This window comes from Peromyscus maniculatus, chromosome 1 (genome assembly GCF_049852395.1).
Source record: "Peromyscus maniculatus bairdii isolate BWxNUB_F1_BW_parent chromosome 1, HU_Pman_BW_mat_3.1, whole genome shotgun sequence".
NCBI classification, from domain to species: Eukaryota; Metazoa; Chordata; class Mammalia; order Rodentia; family Cricetidae; genus Peromyscus; species Peromyscus maniculatus.
Window position 1 is genome coordinate 191837657 of NC_134852.1, and position 18836 is coordinate 191856492.

General features: G+C 38.1%; 1 protein-coding gene across 2 annotated transcripts in view; it reads right to left on the reverse strand.

The window, feature by feature from the left end:
* Positions 1-18836, reverse strand: part of LOC102910758 (cytochrome P450 2C18-like) — a 52155-nt gene that overhangs the window by 16222 nt on the left and 17097 nt on the right. Inside the window, exon 2 of one of the 2 annotated variants that reach the window (XM_076563026.1) lies at positions 17834-18239. Coding sequence is in view for 1 of the 2 variants with exons in the window: in XM_006997657.4 (XP_006997719.3) it covers positions 17834-18001 (168 nt within the window). In the remaining variant the exon portion in view is untranslated. Of the gene's footprint in view, positions 1-17833; positions 18240-18836 lie in introns of those variants that run through there. The other variant, XM_006997657.4, reaches the window with a different exon arrangement.

Sequence of the window (18836 nt, forward strand, 5' to 3'; positions counted from 1 at the left end):
GTAAATGAACAAGAAATACAGAGGCAAGTTTCACCAATAGAATACAAGAGATGAAAAAGAATCTCAGGCATTTAAGATACAATTGAAAAAATAAATACATCAGTCAAAGAAAATGTTAAATTAAAAACTTCTTAACACAAAACATACATGAAATATGGAATACTATGAAAAGACCAAACTTAAGATAATAGAAATAGAGGAAAGAGAAGAATGCCAATACAACGGCCCAGAAAACATTTTCAACAAAATCATAGACAAAAAATTTCCTAACTTAAAGGAGATGCCTATAAAAGTACAAGAAGCATACCGAAGACCAGATAGATTGGGCCAGAGGAGAAATTTCCATTGCCTCATAATAATCAAAGCACTAAGTACTAAGCATACAGAGCAGAGAAAGAATATTAAAAGCTGCAAAGGAAAATAATCAAGTAACATATAAAGGTCGAACTACTCAAATTACACCTGATTTCTCAATGGAGATTCTGAAAGAAAAAAGGGCTTGTAAAGATGTACTTCAGACTCTAAGAGACTGTAGATGCCAGCCCAGATTACCATACCAAGAAAAAGTTTCAATAACCATAAGTGAGAAAATAAGATATTGCACAATAAAGTCAAACAGTATTGATCTACAATCTAGGCCTACAAAAGTTGCTAGAAAGAAAAATCCAAACCTAGGAGGTTAACTACACTCATGATACATGGGAAATAATCTCACACCAGCAAAACCAAAATAAAGGAAGCACACACACACACACACACACACACACACACACACACACACACACACACAACTACCACCATCACCACCACCACCAAAATAACAGAAATTAACAATCATTGATCATTGATATCTCTCAATATCAATGGCTTCAATTCCCCAATAAAATGACACAGATTAATAGAATGGATGACAAAATAGAATCAATCCTTCTGCCTCATCCAATAAATATACCTCAACATCAAGGAGAGACATTATCTCAGTGTAGAGGGTTGATAAAGCTATTCCAAGCAAATGGACTTAAAAAACAAACGGGTGTAGCCATTTTAATACCTAACAAAATAGACTTCATACCAAAATGAATCAAAAGACCTGGGGAAGGACAATACATATTCATCAAAGGAAAAATCCACCAAGATGAATTTGAAATTTTTAGCATCTGTGCACTAAACAGGGCACCCACTTTTGTAAAGGAAACACTGCTACAGCTTCAATCACACATTGACCCTCACATAATGATAGTGAAAGACATCCCTTCTTGGCCTTTTGGCTAAGATCAAGTATAGTATGATAGTAAAAGACTTTAGTACTCCACTCCAGTGGACAGGCTGCCAGACAAAACTAAACAGAAATGCTGGAGCTAGATGACATTATAAACTGAATCAACATAACAGACATCTGAAGAACATTCCACAAAAACACAAAAAGAATATACTTTCTTTTCATCACCTCAAGAAACATTCTCCAAAATTGACCCCATACTTAGACACAAATAAAGTGTCAATAGATACAAGGAAATTAAAATTACTCTCTGCATTCTATCAGACCACCACAGATTAAAGCTGGATATCAACAACAACAGAATCAACAGAAAGCTTACAAACTCATGGAAACTGAGCAACTCTCTACTGAATGGAAACTGGGTCAAGATAGAAATCAAGAAGGAAATTAAAGGATTTCTAGGATTCCATGAAAATGAATGCACAACATACCCAATTTATGGGACACAATGAAAGCAGCGTTGAGAGGAAAGTTCATAGTACTAAGTGTCTACATAAAAGAAATTGAGACATTTCATACTACAAACTTAACAGCACACCTGAAAGCTCTAGAACAAAGAGAAGTAACCATGCCCAAAGGAGTAGATGGAAGGAAATAATCAAACTGAAGGCTGAAATCAATAAAATGGAAGCACAGAGAACAATGCAAAGAATCAATGGAAAAAAGAGTTGGTCCTTTGAGAAAATCAGCAAAGTAGACAAACCCTTAACAAAACTAACTAAAAGACAGAGAGTGAACATCTAAATTAATAAAATCAGAAATGAAAAGGGTACATAACAGACACCAAGAAAATTCAAAGAATCATTAGGTCATATTTTAAATACATGTACTCCACCAAATTGGAAAATGTAAAAGAAATGGATAATTTTCTCAATAGATACCACTTACCAAAGCTAAATCAAGGTCAGATCAACAAATTAAATAGACCTATAAACCCTAGTGAAATAGAAGCAGTCACCCAAAGAGGAACCTCTTTGTCCTGCGGAAAGACACAAACAAATCCCCGGGCCCACACCAACACCGGATCGGGTCCCCTCCAAGTGCCAGTAGAAAGATACTTCCATCACACCAGAGGATGATTTGCAACAGGAGCCCTCCAGTGCTTATCTGCAGCGGATACTCCAGCAAAATCCACCGATAAAAAATTTAAATATATAAAACAAGGGAAAGAATAGAATGTGGAGAGGAGAGATGATCCCCTAGCTCCCCCCTTTTTACTTTAGCAATATATGTTTTTAAGGTATGATGGCAGCCTTCTACTATAGCTTGTCCTTGAGGATTATAAGGAATACCAGTCTTATTAACAATAGAAAAGTCTTGGCAGAATTTTGAAAATCCCGTATTGCTGTAGGCAGGACCATTATCAGTCTTTGCACTTGCAATAAATATTCATGAATGGGAGAAATGGATGGTATGTAGGCTGCAGTCTCCAAAGGCATAACTGCATGTGCCACATATTGGCTATCAGTATAAATATTTACACTCTCATCAGAAAACATCTGTAAAGCAAGCAACAGTGCCTGTACCTCTGCCATCTGGGCAGAAGAGCCCTGTACTTTCATTCTCTTCATTATGTTACCAGAAACCACCACAGCAAAACCATGTGAAGTGCCATCAATAAATAACACCCGGGCCTGAGGAATAGGAGTTATCTGTATTATCTTGGGAAATATAACAGGATGCAATTTAAAAAATTGACACACACCATTGGAGGGGTAGTGAGTATCAAACTGACCCTGAATGGAGCATGTCAATATTTTTCCAATCATTATCATTAGCTTGCAACCATGCTATTTGAGACTGGGTGTATGGGGTCACCACAATATCTGGCTTCTTACCAAAAGTTTGAACACTGATCTTGGTTCCCTTAGATATAATCTGAGCAACAGCCTGTGGATAAGGAGTAATGGTTTTTGCTGGAGAAGCTAGGGAATGTACCCACAGAATAGGACCTGTTTGCCAAAACATTCCAGTAGGTGAATGAATAAAACAAAATATTCATGACCTAAATATTGATAGGGAAAAGATACCCATACCTTTTCTTGGGCTATCTGTAAATTAGCCAGGCTAAGAACCTCTTGTAATTTAGAAAAGGCATCAGAAAACAAGTTTTTCATCTTTAGCAGCCATAAAATATAAGTCCACCACAATTAAATGCCAATGTTTAGGAATTGCCACAGGGGCAGGCAAGCCAGGCTGTGTTGCTCCCATGAGAAGCATGGTTTATTTACAGCTCTAGGATCCTGTAATAGCCTCCATTTTCCTGACTTCTTTTTAATAACAAATATAGGTGAGTTCCAAGGTGAAGTGGAAGGAATGATATGTCCAGCATCTAACTGTTTACACCAAATGCAGGATACACCAACAAAGAACCTCTGGTGAACATTCAATAAGAAGGAAACTGGCAGGGAATCAGCATAGGGAGGACATCAAGGTCAAGGTCAGCAGGCAAGTTGGCAGCTACTCAAAATGGGGGCCAGGGCCCAACACCTTTCTGTGCCCTGCCATCTTACTTCCTCTCTCTGCCCAGCTACATAACTTCCTCTTTCCACCCAGCTCTATCACTTCCTGTCTGTCTATACAGACCTCCAAATCTCTATGGTTAACTAGTGCCAGGATTAAAGGCATATGCCACCACACGTGGCTCTGTTCACAGTGTGGCCTTGAACTTACAGAGATCCAAATGAATCTCTGCCTCCTGGGATTAAAGGTATTTGTTACCACTGCCTGACCTCTATGTTTAATATAGTGGCTGGCTTTGTCCTCTGATCCCCAGACAAGCCTTACTGGAGTACAAAATATATCACCACATTTTCACTTTATCATCTAAAATAATAAAAGAAGGCTATAATTAATATAATAAAAGCTATACACAATAAGTACAATATATGCAATATTTACTGGCAATAAATATATCAACAATGTCTGGTCCATTTGCATTTGACAAATTCAGTGAAAATATTCCATTATCTATTATATTTTGGTGAGTCTAAAATGTACTTAAATCACTTTATAGCCTAAATTGTATTACCAATCAAAAACTATCCTTTGATGTCTTTCAAATTTACACACTTTACATCACTTTAGCAAGTTTCTGTTCTGAATCTTAACAAGGAAAACTATATCTATTTAATCTTTAACTTCCTCAGAGACCTGAGAAGGAAATAATTTTGTTTGAGTAAGGAGGAAGTGTAAACAAGCAACTTCCAAAAAATATGAGAAATGGCAGAAACAGCTAGCTGCCTGGACAGTCACTGGAGGTTAAAATGTTTTATATTCATTGCTCAAGATTTTAGTTTATTACAAATTCAAAGTTAATTTTGTTATACTGTATTTATATTTCTACTCTTGTTTAAGGCACTATGTTTATGCAGCTAATTTAAAATTGTAATATATAACTAAGAATACAGATTAATAGTCATCTAGGATAATCAAACTTATAGTCATGTTAATTGTTTTTTAGTTACATAAAGGTATATTCCGATTAGGAAAGTAATCTTTAAACACTTATAGAATATGGCATTTAAAATGTTTTAAAAACTTGTACTTTCTGGACAGTGAGACACATCTCCTCCTGGCTGCACTAATTTACTTCAAAGAGGAAGATGTGCATGAAAGACACTCCATATGGAGTTTCTCTTCTTTTTGGCACAAAATGGCCTGCTGGGCAAAGAAATGCTCTTGCCTGGACTGCTTGACAATATGTCAATACAAATAGACTAGATATAATAACTGTAATTCTTGCTTGATAACAGTTTAGTTCTATATAATTTTATTATGTTAAATTAATACCTTCCTTTTAGATTATATAGAAAAGGGGAAGTGTTGTGGGATGTCTTTCTGAATGATATGAATATATCTTGTTTCCATTGGTTAATAAATAAGCTGCTTGGTCCATGGCAAGGCAGCTTAGAGTCAGGTGAGATATCCAAGCAGAGAGAGAGGAAAGAGACAGGTGAGAATAGGAGATACCAGCCCACTGCCCAAGGAGTAACAAGATGCCAGAAGACTGGTAATGCCACGGCCACATGGCCACATGTAGGTTAATAGAAATAGGTTAATTTAAGATGAAAGAGCTAGCTAGAAAGAAACTGAAGCCATAGACCATACAGTTTATAATTAGTATAAGTCTCTGTGTGGTTACTTGGCAACAAGCAGCTGTGGGACCAGGTGGGACACAGGAAAACTTCCAGCTACAATATGATCATCTCAATAGATGCCACAAAAGTCATTTACTAAATTCCACACCCCCTTAAAATAAAAAAAAAAAAAACAGAAAAAAATTAGGAATACAAAAGACATACCAGAACATAATAAAAGCAATTTACAGCAAGCCTGTAGCCAACATCAAATTAAATGAAGAGAAACTCAAAGCAATTTCACCAAAATCAGGAACAAGACAAGGCCAAGGCCGTCCATTCTCTCCACATCTTTTCAATATAGTACTTGAGTTTTGCTAGAGCAATAAGACAACTAAAGGGTATTAAGGGGATATAAATTGGAAAGGAAGAAGTCAAAGAATCATTATTTGCAGATAGTATAATAGCATACACACATGGCTCTAAGAATTGCACTAGAGAGCATCTATAGCTAATAAACATCTCCAGTAAAATGGCAGAATACAAAATTAAGTCAAAAATACCAAGAGGCCTCCTATGTACAATGACAAATGGACTGAAAAGAATTAAGAGAAACAGCACCCTTTACAACAACCTCAAATAATATAAAATATCTTGAGGTAACTCTAAACAAGCAACTGAAATACTTATGTTGGTGGAGGACTTCTCTCCAGCTTCTACCAAGCCTCACAGTTCCACAATCCAATGTGATACAAAGTTCAAGTCTTTGAAAAAACAGATTGAAGAAAATATCAGAAGATGTAAAGATCTCCCATGCCCATGGATTAGTAAGATTAAAATAGTAAAAACTGCCATCCTACCAAAAGCAATCTTTAGACTGTGTTGGAATTTTGAAGCAATCCCATCAAAATTCCAAGACAACATTATACAGATGATGTAAGGACAATTCTCTACTGCATATGAAAAAAATTAAAAACCCAGGATAACTAAAACAATCCTGAACAATAAAAGAACTGGAGGTATCACAATCACTTTTTTTCAGGCTGTACTACAGAGCTATAGTAATAAAAAGCATATGGGATTGCCATAAAATCTGACACATTGATCAATGGAATCAGATTGAAGACACAGACATAAAAAAAATCTAAATTTGTATGGACATCTGATTTTGATAAAGAAGCTAGAAATATACAATGGGAAAAAAGAAAACATCTTCAACAAATGGTGCAGTTAAAACTGGTTGTCAGCATGGAGAAGAATGCTACTAGATCTGTATCTATCACTCTACACAAAACTCAAGTCTAAGTGGATCAAAGACCTGAACATAAAACCATATATATTGAATCTGATAGATGAGAAAGTGGAGAACATCCGGGAACACATTGGCACAGGAGACAATTTTCTGAACATGACACCTAACCTATATTGCAGGCACTAAGATCAACAATTAAAAAAAATGGGACCTCATAAAACTGAAAAGCTTCTGTAAGGCAAAGGACACTGTCAATAGGGCAAAATGACAGCCTACATGTTGGGAAGAAATTTGCACCAACACCACATCTGATAGAGGTCTAATATCCAAAATATGTAAAGAACTCAAGAATCAAAAGCCAAATAATCCAATTTTAAAAATAGAGTAAAGATCTAAACAGAGAAGTCTCAACAGATGAATCTCAAATTGCTGAGAAAAATTAAAGAAATGATCAGCATCCTTAGCTATCAGGGAATTGCAAATCAAAACTACTTCTAGATTCCATCTTATACCTGTCAAAATGTCTAATATCAATAACACAAGTGAGAGCTCAAGCTGATGAGAATGTAGAGTAAGGGTCACACTCCTCCATTGCTGGTGGGAGTGCAAACTTATTCAGCCACTATGGAAATCAATATGGTGGTTTTCAGAAAAGTGTGCATCAATCTACCTCAAGATCTAGCTATACCAGCCTTTGGCATATATCCACAGAATTCTCCATCATACCTCAAGGATACTTGCTCAACTATGTTAATACCAGCTTTTTTCATAATAGCCGGAAACTGGAAACAACTGAGATTTCCCTCACTTAAAAAATGGGAAAAGAAAATGTGGTACATTTATACAATGAAGAATTACTCAGCTGTTAACAAAATGACATCAGAAATTTTTTAGACAAATAGATGGAACTAGAAAAAGAAATCCTCCTCAGTGAGGTAACCCAGACCCAGAAAGACAAATATGTTATATATTCATTTAAAAGTGGATATTAACTTTTAAGTAAATGATAACCAATCTACAATTCACAGACAAAGAAAGGGTAGATTAAAAGAAGGGTTCTAAGGGAGCTGCATGGACCTCCCTGTTAAGAAGGAATAGAATAAATTTTGTGAGTGGACTGTGGGCAGTTGGGGATGAGAAAAAGAAGGCTTGTATTGGGAGAGAATGTAGGGAGCGACAGCTGGAATTGGGGGTAGGGAGAACCTAATGAAGTGAAAACTTCCTGGAATCTATGAGGGTGACCCTACTGAGGCCTCTTAGTAATAGAGGATACAGTGCCTGAACCTGGTCGTCACTGTTAACCAGGCAAGGCTTCCCAGTGATGGGACTGGGCTGCATTTGGTTGAGCCTTTGCATGAGGGGATCCTGTGGAGATCTCTAAACAACCCAGGCTGATGCTAGGACAGAAGGTCCCTTTCTGAAAACTGAGAGCAGGACCCCATTGCTAAGGACAACATCCACACAGCTCATTGAATGTAGAGAGGCAGAGGTGGTGTGGGCATGGAACCTTCACCCCTACATTCTAGTTTCTTTGGTGTGAAAAGGCACTCTGAAGACTACAGAAAGAGAAAACTAGACATCAACTCAGCCACAAAAGCTTCGACATGCAATTTGTCCTATTTGCCAGATGTGCTGGGGCAATGATGGTGCAGAATTTGTAGGAGAGGCCAACCAATATTTGTTTTAACTTGAGATTTAACCATGAGATAGAGCCCATGCCCTGTTCTGTTGGAACCCCAGCTCGCCCCTCCACAAGCTGGGAAGTCCTGTATGCCCTACTTCCCAGACTGAAAAAACTCTGAACAAAGAAATGGCACCAAAAACACGGGTCCATCTTCCTGGCAGCCAATGAAATCCTCCTTTCTGACATTGCCAGTCCACCCAGGAGCCTTCCCAGGGATTAGCTTTTGACCATACTTGTGAACGGTTTTAGCTCCTAGCTGACATGCCATCACCCCTCACCTAAGGGCTATAAAATATCCCTGCCTTTGCCCAGGTTTGTGAATTCTCTGGCCCCATTCTTTGAGATGGTGTACCTACCCAGAAGGACACCAATCATATCTGTAATTATCTGTTTTTAATATAGTCTGATCTGGCCTTTTGGATTGGCAGAAACCTATCATCTGGTGCCAAGAAAAGAAGTTGTGACCCCAGCCTGGAGAGCTGGGTCTCAGGCAACTTGGGGACCACTTCCTTCCCCCCTTTCTCTGCCTGACATAATTGACTTAATTTGGGGTCAGTCGCCCTTTTCCTAGCGATACCTTAGAGGTACCAGATACCTCTTCTGGTTCAGGCCCTTGGAGCCCCATGCCCAGAGTTGCAGCTGAGCCCAGCGCAAGCCCAATGTGGAACAGAGATGATCTCTGTTCAGAAGAGCCTTAGATGGGAGGCATTCCTCCCCAGGCTACTGAACCTCCCTCCACTGCTTGACCCCAGGCTACTGTGGAGGATGCCTCCCTCTAGTGTCTCTAGTACAGGCTGGGGAATGGGCAACATCAGATCTAAACCTGATCCTCAGTTGCCTCTGGAGTGCCTGCTATGAAAATTTTCCAAATTGGGGATAAGACTTTATGCCCAAAGCACAACCAGTATAAATGACCAGCAGAGAGCACTCTTGATTTCAACATCCTCTGATCTTGAAAACGTCTGCAGGCACACTGACAAATGGTCTGAGCTCCCTTATGTCCAGGGCTCTTGGGATCTGTGCTCCTGCCCCTCCCTTTGTAGCCAGTGCTTGAAGGCCCAAATCTCATTGGCCAGGGTTAGGGCATCTCTATATGCCCTTTCAACCAGGAGCTCCCTGACTGAGTCTCCTTAGTCATTGTCACCCCAGCCCCTTCTTCACTGACACATACTCCACCTAGTGGCCAGCCTTCTTCCCTTTACCCACCTCTTCTTCCTTCTCCCCTTGATAACAAAGGTCAAGGGTCAGCCTCTCCCCATTACCCACCTCTCTCTCTCTTCTTCTCCCTTTTCCTACTGCCCCTCCTTCTCTACCACCCTAAGCTCCACCTAATGATCAACCTATCCCCTATATCCCTCTCCTCCCCTCTCCTTGCCTTCACTAATCACTACCCACACCCTTGTCCAAGTCTCCTCCCCTCTCCTTGCCCTCACTAATCACTACCCACACCCTTGTCCAAGTCCACACACTGGCCTGCTCCCCCTGAGTGCTCTGCTGTGGCTTCTCATACATGATCCTGGCAGATCCCTTTTCTCCTCTGGCACCTTTGAGAGCTGCCCAGGTGCATGTCCCTTTCTTACTCCAAGATCTATTCCAAATCAAAAAGCACTGGGTGTGGTGGAGCTTTTGGAGCATAGGATTTGTAGAATACAATATTTGGGACCAATGGACAACTTTCTCCAGTAGGGAAGCCTATAGGTAGTCCTGCTGTAACACCTTCATGCCCCCCCCCAAATTAAATTCAATGGCACACAAGTTACTCCTCCCCTGAAGTTCCAATACTAGCAGAGATAGGAAAAGTTTTGTTTATTTTATACATATTAATGGATCTGGGCCTATAAGCTTTGTTGCAAACTCGGACCAGCACAGAATAGTGTCAGACTCAGTTAAATACAGAAATGTATATGTCCACTGCATGTTTGTTTCTGACTGGTCTTGAAGATGTAAGTTTACTATGTTCCATGTGTCTTGATAATAGCTCAACTGTTACTGTTGCAACTAGCTATCTGGGCTCAGAATTTACCTCTGGACTTTCTGGCCACTGAATCTAATGTAATAACAGGAATTCATATGTCATTAGAGTATAAATAATATTAAAGTTGTTTTATGCTGTTCTACTTTATTTAAAAGCTGACTCTGGAAGTGGGTTATGGCTCTGCCCTTTTCAGACTCAGGCGGGTTTTTAAAATATGTCTGAGGTCAAAACTGCTAAGAAGAAAGAAAAAAAGCAGAGTAGCTAAAGGTTTATTGGCTTATAAGTTATTGGGTATGGTTAAAAATCTGAAATATCTGTAACAAGATTAACTTAAAACTCTTAACTCAGAGTTGGAGCCATTCTGAGAAACAACACATGGTTTGCCACCATCTTAACTAAGAACAGCCACAAGGGTAGTTGCCATTTTGACTAGGATTGGAGAAGATGGATATCATGGTTTCAACTGCCACCATAACTGAGGTAACCATATGGTGTGGGCCAATCAAGGAGACAACAAATCTCCAGGGATACTTTTAAATTGGGACAAGATTTTTGTATAATTCCTGTCCTGTCTTAAAAACGATGTTTATAAAAGAGAGGATTTAAAACAATGTTTGTTTAATAGGGTTTTAAAGCTGCATCTCATTGTGTTCATAAATAAGAATATGTTTTACAGGCAGCCAAACTTTGTAACATAAGAGTAATCCACTTGGTGTTGATTTTAGAAACACTGGATTATTTAAACTGTTAAAACATGGTTTTGCCTTCTGCAAATTATGGTTTTCTTCTTTCTTGAAATGAAAAAGTACTTTCATTTAATATTACCAGAACACACAGTTAAGAGATCTTAAACTTCTTTAAAAGGGAATTTTAGAATTTCATAAAAAGATTAAATAAACTGGATATTTGTATGAAACAGTTTTAAAATGTTTAAATGTATAAGTCTATGAGATATTTTAAATTTTATAAGATATTTTATTACAATATCTTTGTTAATATATAATTTTGATAAATAGATAAATAAAAAGCTAAAACTTAGGACCACTGATAAACACCAGAGAATGAGATATTCCTATTTTAGGATACAGTAAGATGGTGACCTAATCAGTCTGGAAAAAAAAGAAAGAAAAAAGAAACTTGGGACCACCAGCTTAGCGAATGTCTCTCCTTACTTAACGTCTATTCAAGCTAAAAAATACTGATTTAAAGATCTATATGTCTAACCTCCTTGTTTTTGCTAGCATTGTTAAGCTGTAGCTATTTTGGTAAACTAAGTGATACAAGGAATTGTTATGTTCTATAGTGCTACACTATGTAAGGATCAAAAAAATTCCCAATCTCATGTACACTTTCTTTTTAAGTCTTATCTTGATACTAAAAGGATGTCAAGTCAAGATTGTTAATTGTAGTATAAATTGTTAAAAATGATTAAGCCTTGAGATATTTGGTACCGTATTTAACAGATAATGGTCCTGTCAGAGATTTGCTGAATATTACATTTAAGATATTTAAACTTCTATGACAGATACAGACTCCTAGATCCTGGCAGTGACCCCTAAAGTCTGCAAAAGAACAGTGGACACAATGATGGATGAATTCACCTGGACTGTGGTAATGCTAACCACTGAATAAAACTGCCTTAATGCCTTACCTGCCAGGGCTCAGCCCAAACTGTAGACAAATAGGACACTGGAGAGTTGATTGCCCTACTTTGCCTAGACAAAGTAAGGGCAATCCCCCAGTTCTTCCAAAGAAAAGCATCTCATCTTCTGGGCCTGGCAGCAAAGAATGTTGTCTTGGTAACCCTTGCACCCAATGGCCTGGAGAGCACAAGAGCCTGGGAAATTGTCTAAGTAAAGGACAATGCATTAATCTCTGTCATTTTTGTTGGTCCTCAAATCTTTGATCACATTGAAGGCTAGGCTAACTGCAGTTTTGTCAGTTAGGCAGCAGCAGACAATCAGCTCCTCCTCTCCTCTCCTAAGGCTATAGCCACCTTGGTAGTTCATTAGATAGTTAAAGCTATTAGGTTTCTTGTTTTAAAAAGGCAGACAAACTACCTCTTCACAGACTTCATGTTAAAGGATAAATGGGTCTCAGATGGAGTTTCCCACTAAAGAAACATGCTTTGCTATGATGGTTCTCAATAATAACTATTTGTGTTGTTGGTAAATGATTAAACTCCATAAAAGGTCTAAGTTGTGATGGTCTAAGAAAAATCTCTCATCCACAATCTCTCCATCCACCTCCCTATGCCTTCTGGTGACACTGGTCCTGTAGGTGCACTCTGTGGACAAGTTGAGTTTGCCATGATTTCCTCTTCCTCTTTTAAGCCTGACTTGGGCTAGACACATAGTGCAGTCTTTCTTCCAGCAACAGTGGGTATCTTATTGTCCTCAGCTCTGATGGCATCTGGCTTAGGCACAGGTACCATAGCACACTCAGTTACTGTAACTACAAAATTATCTGAACAATTCCAGAAGGGCATCGAGGACTTGGTAGAGTCCTTGGCCTCTCTCCAGTGCCAAATCATTTCAGTGGCTCAGGTCATAGTGCAAAACTGCAGAGCACTGAACCTCCTCACAGCAGACAGAGGAGGCACCTGCATGTTCTTAGGGGAAGAGTGTTACTACTACATCAACAAGTCTTGCCTGATGGAGACCCATGTCAAATTACTCCAGAAATTGGTGGAAGATCTCAAACATTGTAAACCAACCCACTTCCTCTCCTTTATCATGGTAATAGCAAGGGTTTAAAGAAAGATGTTTCTATCACTTGGCAAGAAGCCAAGGAAATTATAAAGAAACGTCCTACTTATTCCTTTTATAACCAAATTCTGTTACCTGCAGGAAGTAATCCAAATGGTACTCAAAGAAGTGAAATTTGACAAGTGGATGGGTTTCATTTTGGGGAGTTTAGAAAACTAAAGTATGTGCACCATACCATAGATACATATTCAGGATTCCAATGAGCAACTGCTTTGAGTTCTGAAAAGGATGATTGTGTAATCACACCTTTACTAGAAGTTATAGTTATAGAATACCTGTACAAATTAAGACTGACAATGCTCCAGCTTATGTCCCTAGTGAAATGAAACAGATTTTGCATACTATAAAATAAAATATATTACAGGTATACCACACAATCATACAGAACAATCAGTTATCGAAAGTTATGCTTAGTAAACACAAAGGTGTGATAAAGACCCCCCCAGATAGATTGCATAATGCTTTATTACCTTTAAATTTTTTAATGATAATTAGAAAGGAACAACAACTGTGGATAGACATTGGATAGTAGAAACAACTGCTAAATTAAACCAATCTATATATTTTAGAAATGTCTTCACTTCAGAATGGAAGTCAAAGAATATGTTGCATTGTGGAAAAAGCTATGCCTTTGCTTCCATGGGAAACAAAAAGTTATGGTTTTCTTCAAAACTAATGAAGATCAGATTTGACTGAGGGAGACCTCTTGAAAATCTTGACCACAGTCATGATAAAAACAAGAAAGATGACAAAACAGGTGGCATATATGTTTTCCCTCTTCATGGGAAGAGATCTGAGACTGGATGAGACATTATAAATCTTGTTGGCCACAGAGTCCTCATGACTTATTATTACAAGCCATGCTGAGGCATGTGGAAGCACATAGATTAATAGGAATTGGTTTAATTTATGTTATACAAGCTAGTTAGAAACAGGCCTAAACAGAGGCTGAGCTTTCATAATTAATAATAAATTTCTGTTTTATGATTTGGGGACTGATGGTACAGAGAAAGACTTGCTACAGCACATGGCCTACATGGATCTGTGCCAGGTCTTCTGTGTATGTGGCTGTTAGCTGGGTGGTGCTGTGGGACTCCTAACAGTGGTAGTCAGTGTGTCTCTGACTCTTTTGCCTGCTCTTCGGACTCTTTTCTTCCTATCGAGTTGCCTTGTCAGGCCTGAACATCAGAGCTTTCGCCTTGTTTTATTGTATTTTGTTTTGACATGTTTGGTTGTTATCTCCTGGAGGCCTTCTTTTATCTGAACATAAATGAAGGGGAAGTGGATCTGGCAGAGAGGACAGGTGGGAAGGAACTGGGAGAAGGGAAGGGAGGGGAAACTGTGGTCAGGATGTATTATATGAGAGAAGAACAAGTTTAAAAAAAAGAAACATATGATCAGTAATTCTGGAATCTTGTATATTGTAAACCCATATTTTCCTTAAATAAGAATACAAATGTTATGATGTCCTATGTAAATAGAAAGTAATCTATCTACTTAAATCCCAAGGGAAAATTAAATGCAGCTTCTTCAGATGAGAGAAGGAGAAAGCTATGAGTGTCTTTTCTATGCAATATGTTCAATTATTGTTTGTTTTGTTTTTGAGACAAGGTTTCTTTCTGGCCATCATGGAACTCAATCTGTAGACCAAGATGGTCTCAAACTCAGAGATCCACCTGCCTCTACTTCCCAAGTACTGGGATTAAAAGCATGTGCCACCACCACCCAAAAATATGCTCAAATGTTACAGATGTTTGAGGTGGTATTATGTTCCCCAAAATATGGTGTACCCTAATAAACTTATCTGGGGTCAGAGAACAGAAAAGCACTAGATGCTTAGGATAGGCAGTGGTAGCACACGCCTTTAATCCTAGTATTCCAGAGGCAGAAATCCATCTGTTCAAGGATACAGCCAAGCATGGTGACTCACACCTTTAATCCCAGAGAGTGATGGCAGAAAGCAGAAAGATATATAAGGCATGAGGACCAGAAACTAGAAGCATTTGGCTGGTTAAGCTTTTAGGTTTTGAGCAGCACAGTTCAGCTGAGAGACATTCAGATATGAGGACATAGAGGCTTCCAGTCTGAGGAAACAAGATCAGCTGAGAAGTTGGCCAGGTGAGGTTAGCTGTTGCTTGTTTTGTCTCTCTGATCTTCCAGTATTCATCCCAATAACTGGCCTCAGATTTGATTTTATTAATAAGAACTATTAAGATTCCTGCTACAGATATTATCATAATAATTTTGTATTTTCTACCACATTTTGCATCAATATTTTAATTTTATACATAAGTATTAAAGAAATAGTAATAACTTTCACTTATGAATGGCCTACAATTTCCAACCTAGTTGGTAAACATGTTTCAGTTAACTATTAAATCTACATATTTAGCATTTACTATCATTCTATATTAAAATAAAAAGAGCAGAAATATCACAATTTATCTTCCAGTGTCCCAAATATCAAATTGTAGAAATCACAAGGTCAAACACATGTGTAGTCCGTGTTTCATACTTGAGCAATTAATTTACCATCTGCTGATTCTCACCTTGAAATTAATACCCAGGTGGCTGCTTCAGCATAATCTACAAGCTCTCTTCATAGAGGTCCTGAATTAGAACCTCCAGCATTAGCTAGAATATTCTGTATTTTCAAGTGACATTAAGATGTGTTCATCACCCAGGCTGCTTTGCTCTCAGCAAGCACTACTGCTGTAAGTAGCAGGAAAATGTAATAGAATTCAGCTACTATCACAAAAGCAACTACTTGGAAAAGTCAAGGACATTTCCAAAGGTCAAGTCATGACTTAAGAAGTCTCGGTGATATTTTAGCTTTTGTGAATATATATATATATATATATATATATATATATATATATATATATATATATATATATATATATATGCCAAATCCTGCAATGATTTCCTTGTATGCTACATATGCTTCCAAGAACTCATAACAGTGTATTTAATCTGAAATGCCTATCAAGCATCCAAGGCCAAACGATCTCCTGAATTAAGGTAAATTAAGCTCAGATCTTCCTTTCTTATACAGCCTTAGTGGTATTTATACTAACATTATAGACTCCTAACATTTTCCTAACCACCCCTTGTAACACAAATTGTTAGAAGGTCTTGTTAATAAAAACAAACCCAGGCCAAGTATTGGGGTTAACCCTGAAAGATCAGAGAAACAGAACCAGCCACAGCTAACCTCACCTCACCAATTCCTCAGCTGATCCTGTTTCCTCAGACTGGAAGCCTCTGGGTCCTCATCTGAATGGATCTTAGCTTAACTGCTGCTAAAAGCCTAAAAGCTTAACCTCTAGTTCCTGGACCTCATGCCTTATATACCTTTCTGCTTCCTGCCATCACTTCCTGGGATTAAAGGCATGTGTCACCATGCCTGACTGTTTCTAGTGTGGCTTTGAATTCACAGAGATCCAGATGGATCTGTGCCTCCAGAATGCTAGGATTAAAGGAGTGTGTGCCACCAGTTTCTGGCCTCTATATCTAGTGACTGTTCTGTTCTCTGACCCCAGATAAGTTTATTAGGGTTCACAATATTTTGGGGAACAAATTATCACCACAACCACTAGGATTATAGTTTGAACACATAAATTTCCTTTTTCTGATATAGTAAATGATTTTTAGCTCTTAGTTGACTGCCTCCTTTACTATTCCCCTTTTGGGTTATAAAAGAAAGCCTCATAATCACTAGCTGAGGAAAACTCTTGTCTGCCTTTATGACCCTGTAAGAATTCAAGCCTGCTGACCTTGCTTTAGCTAGAGCACTGCTATTGCATGGGCATATAACTGTAAACCTCGGACTTAGGAAGGATTTTGAGGATTTTGACTGGAGAACTAGATGGAGAACCAGAAAAATGAGATGGAAGATGAGGAAGAGCCAGATGGGTAAGAATGAGATGACAAAGACCAAGATGGGGCAGAACTGTGATGAGAGATTTAAGATAGAACCTAGAGGGGACAGCAGATAAAGGTAGAAAGAAATCAGGCAAGAAAGGAGCTAGGCATGAGAACAGAATGTAGCTGTGTAGATAGAATTTTATCCCAGAGGAATAAAGTAGACAGACTAAGAGCTTGGTGTACTTAGATTCATTTCCAGAAAATAATTTGTGCCATTCATAACTTCTCTTCTGGGCCCTGGGAAAATTATTAAGGCAGGTCCTTAATAATATTTGAGACATTACAAAGAAAAACTCTCTCAAAGTGGCAGTATTTTCCAGAAACAAGTTATGACATCATGCCATATTCTTGTCCTCAGAAAATGGGTGTGGTCAGACTCAAAAGAATTCTAGTAGGAACTCCTAGGCCCTGGCACTACTTGTTCCCATCATTTCTTACACTGTTCAGACCCATGACATTTCTGGACATTGAACAGAGGTTAAATCCTTCACAAAAGTTCTGTTTGTTTACCAACTCTACATACAATGCATGGCTAAAATATGTGAAGGAAATCTCTGTCTAATTACATCCTTTGTTTTACCTTCAACCAGCAGCCAAAAGTTTTAAGGAGGGGAAAAAACATTTACAATTTCTGCCACACTGCAATTTTTATTCTACTAAACACCCTCTAATGTATAACTATCCATATCACATTACCTCATTCTATGATTTCTGACAAGGCTGTGGTGAAAATGCAGCTGGTACATCAAGCTTTGGTAACAAATTTACAATTGTGTGTTACATGGAGCAAACCCAGGCATATATTTCATTCAAACAGTGGTCCACTACTTCCCTTTGGATGCTACTCAGAAAACCAAACTTATACTTACATCCCTCAGTGACTTGCTGATGTTCTTAAGATCTATCTGAAGAATATTTCCAATGACTGGGAGAGGGGTGGGTCCAGGAGGAAGCTTTCTTCTCTGGGAGCTCTGCCTCCACAGTGAAAGGAGAAGCAGACATGAGAGAACAAGCCCCAGAAACACACCTAGAACCATTGCTGCCTTCTCTTCTTACTGGCATGACTGTGTGCTTACAACGCAAAGCTTATATAGTGAAGTTTGCTAATCTACCTGGGAGTCTCTGATACAGAACAGACTTTGTTCCTACATAGTGAATGAAGTAAAATATTAACTCTCAGCTCTCATTTATAAGATAGCACATCCTGTAGATTGTGGCTTAATTGTAATGGGCTGGGTACCAAGAATTTGGGTGAAAAGTACTTCCCATATGTAGCTGCAATTGAAAAAGAAAAAAATGAAGTTAGTTAATGAAAGAAAACTGGAAAGTTATGCAAAATTATGGATTCTCAAGTTAATGACCACTTAAGAACTTATAATATTGTAGAAGTTTAATATTTTATACAACTTGCAAATAAATAAATAATTTATATAAAACACTGAATATTGTTCCCAATAATTTGATAAAATAATTTTTCAAATAATATACTAATGTTAATAAGACACAACATAAAATATCAAACATAATATATTGTGAATGACAGTACATCAAGTTTTAAATTAAACTAATATGCACAATTTTTACCATAAAATAAATTTTAAGATGAGGGATAGTATTTTATATTTAAATGTAGAAAGAAACTTTCTGTTAGGAGACCTGTCATTCTAACAAAGCTCTTATATATCAAGATCTGATAACCACTGTGCTGTGGGATAATGCTTTTGTACACTGGTTTAATAAAAAGCTGATTGGCCAGTAGCCAGGCAGGAAAAGCAGACAAGGAGAATTCTGGGAAGAGGAAGGCTGAGTGAGGAGACATCAGCCTGCCATCAAGGGGGCAGCATGTTATAGCACACAGGTAAAGCCACAGAT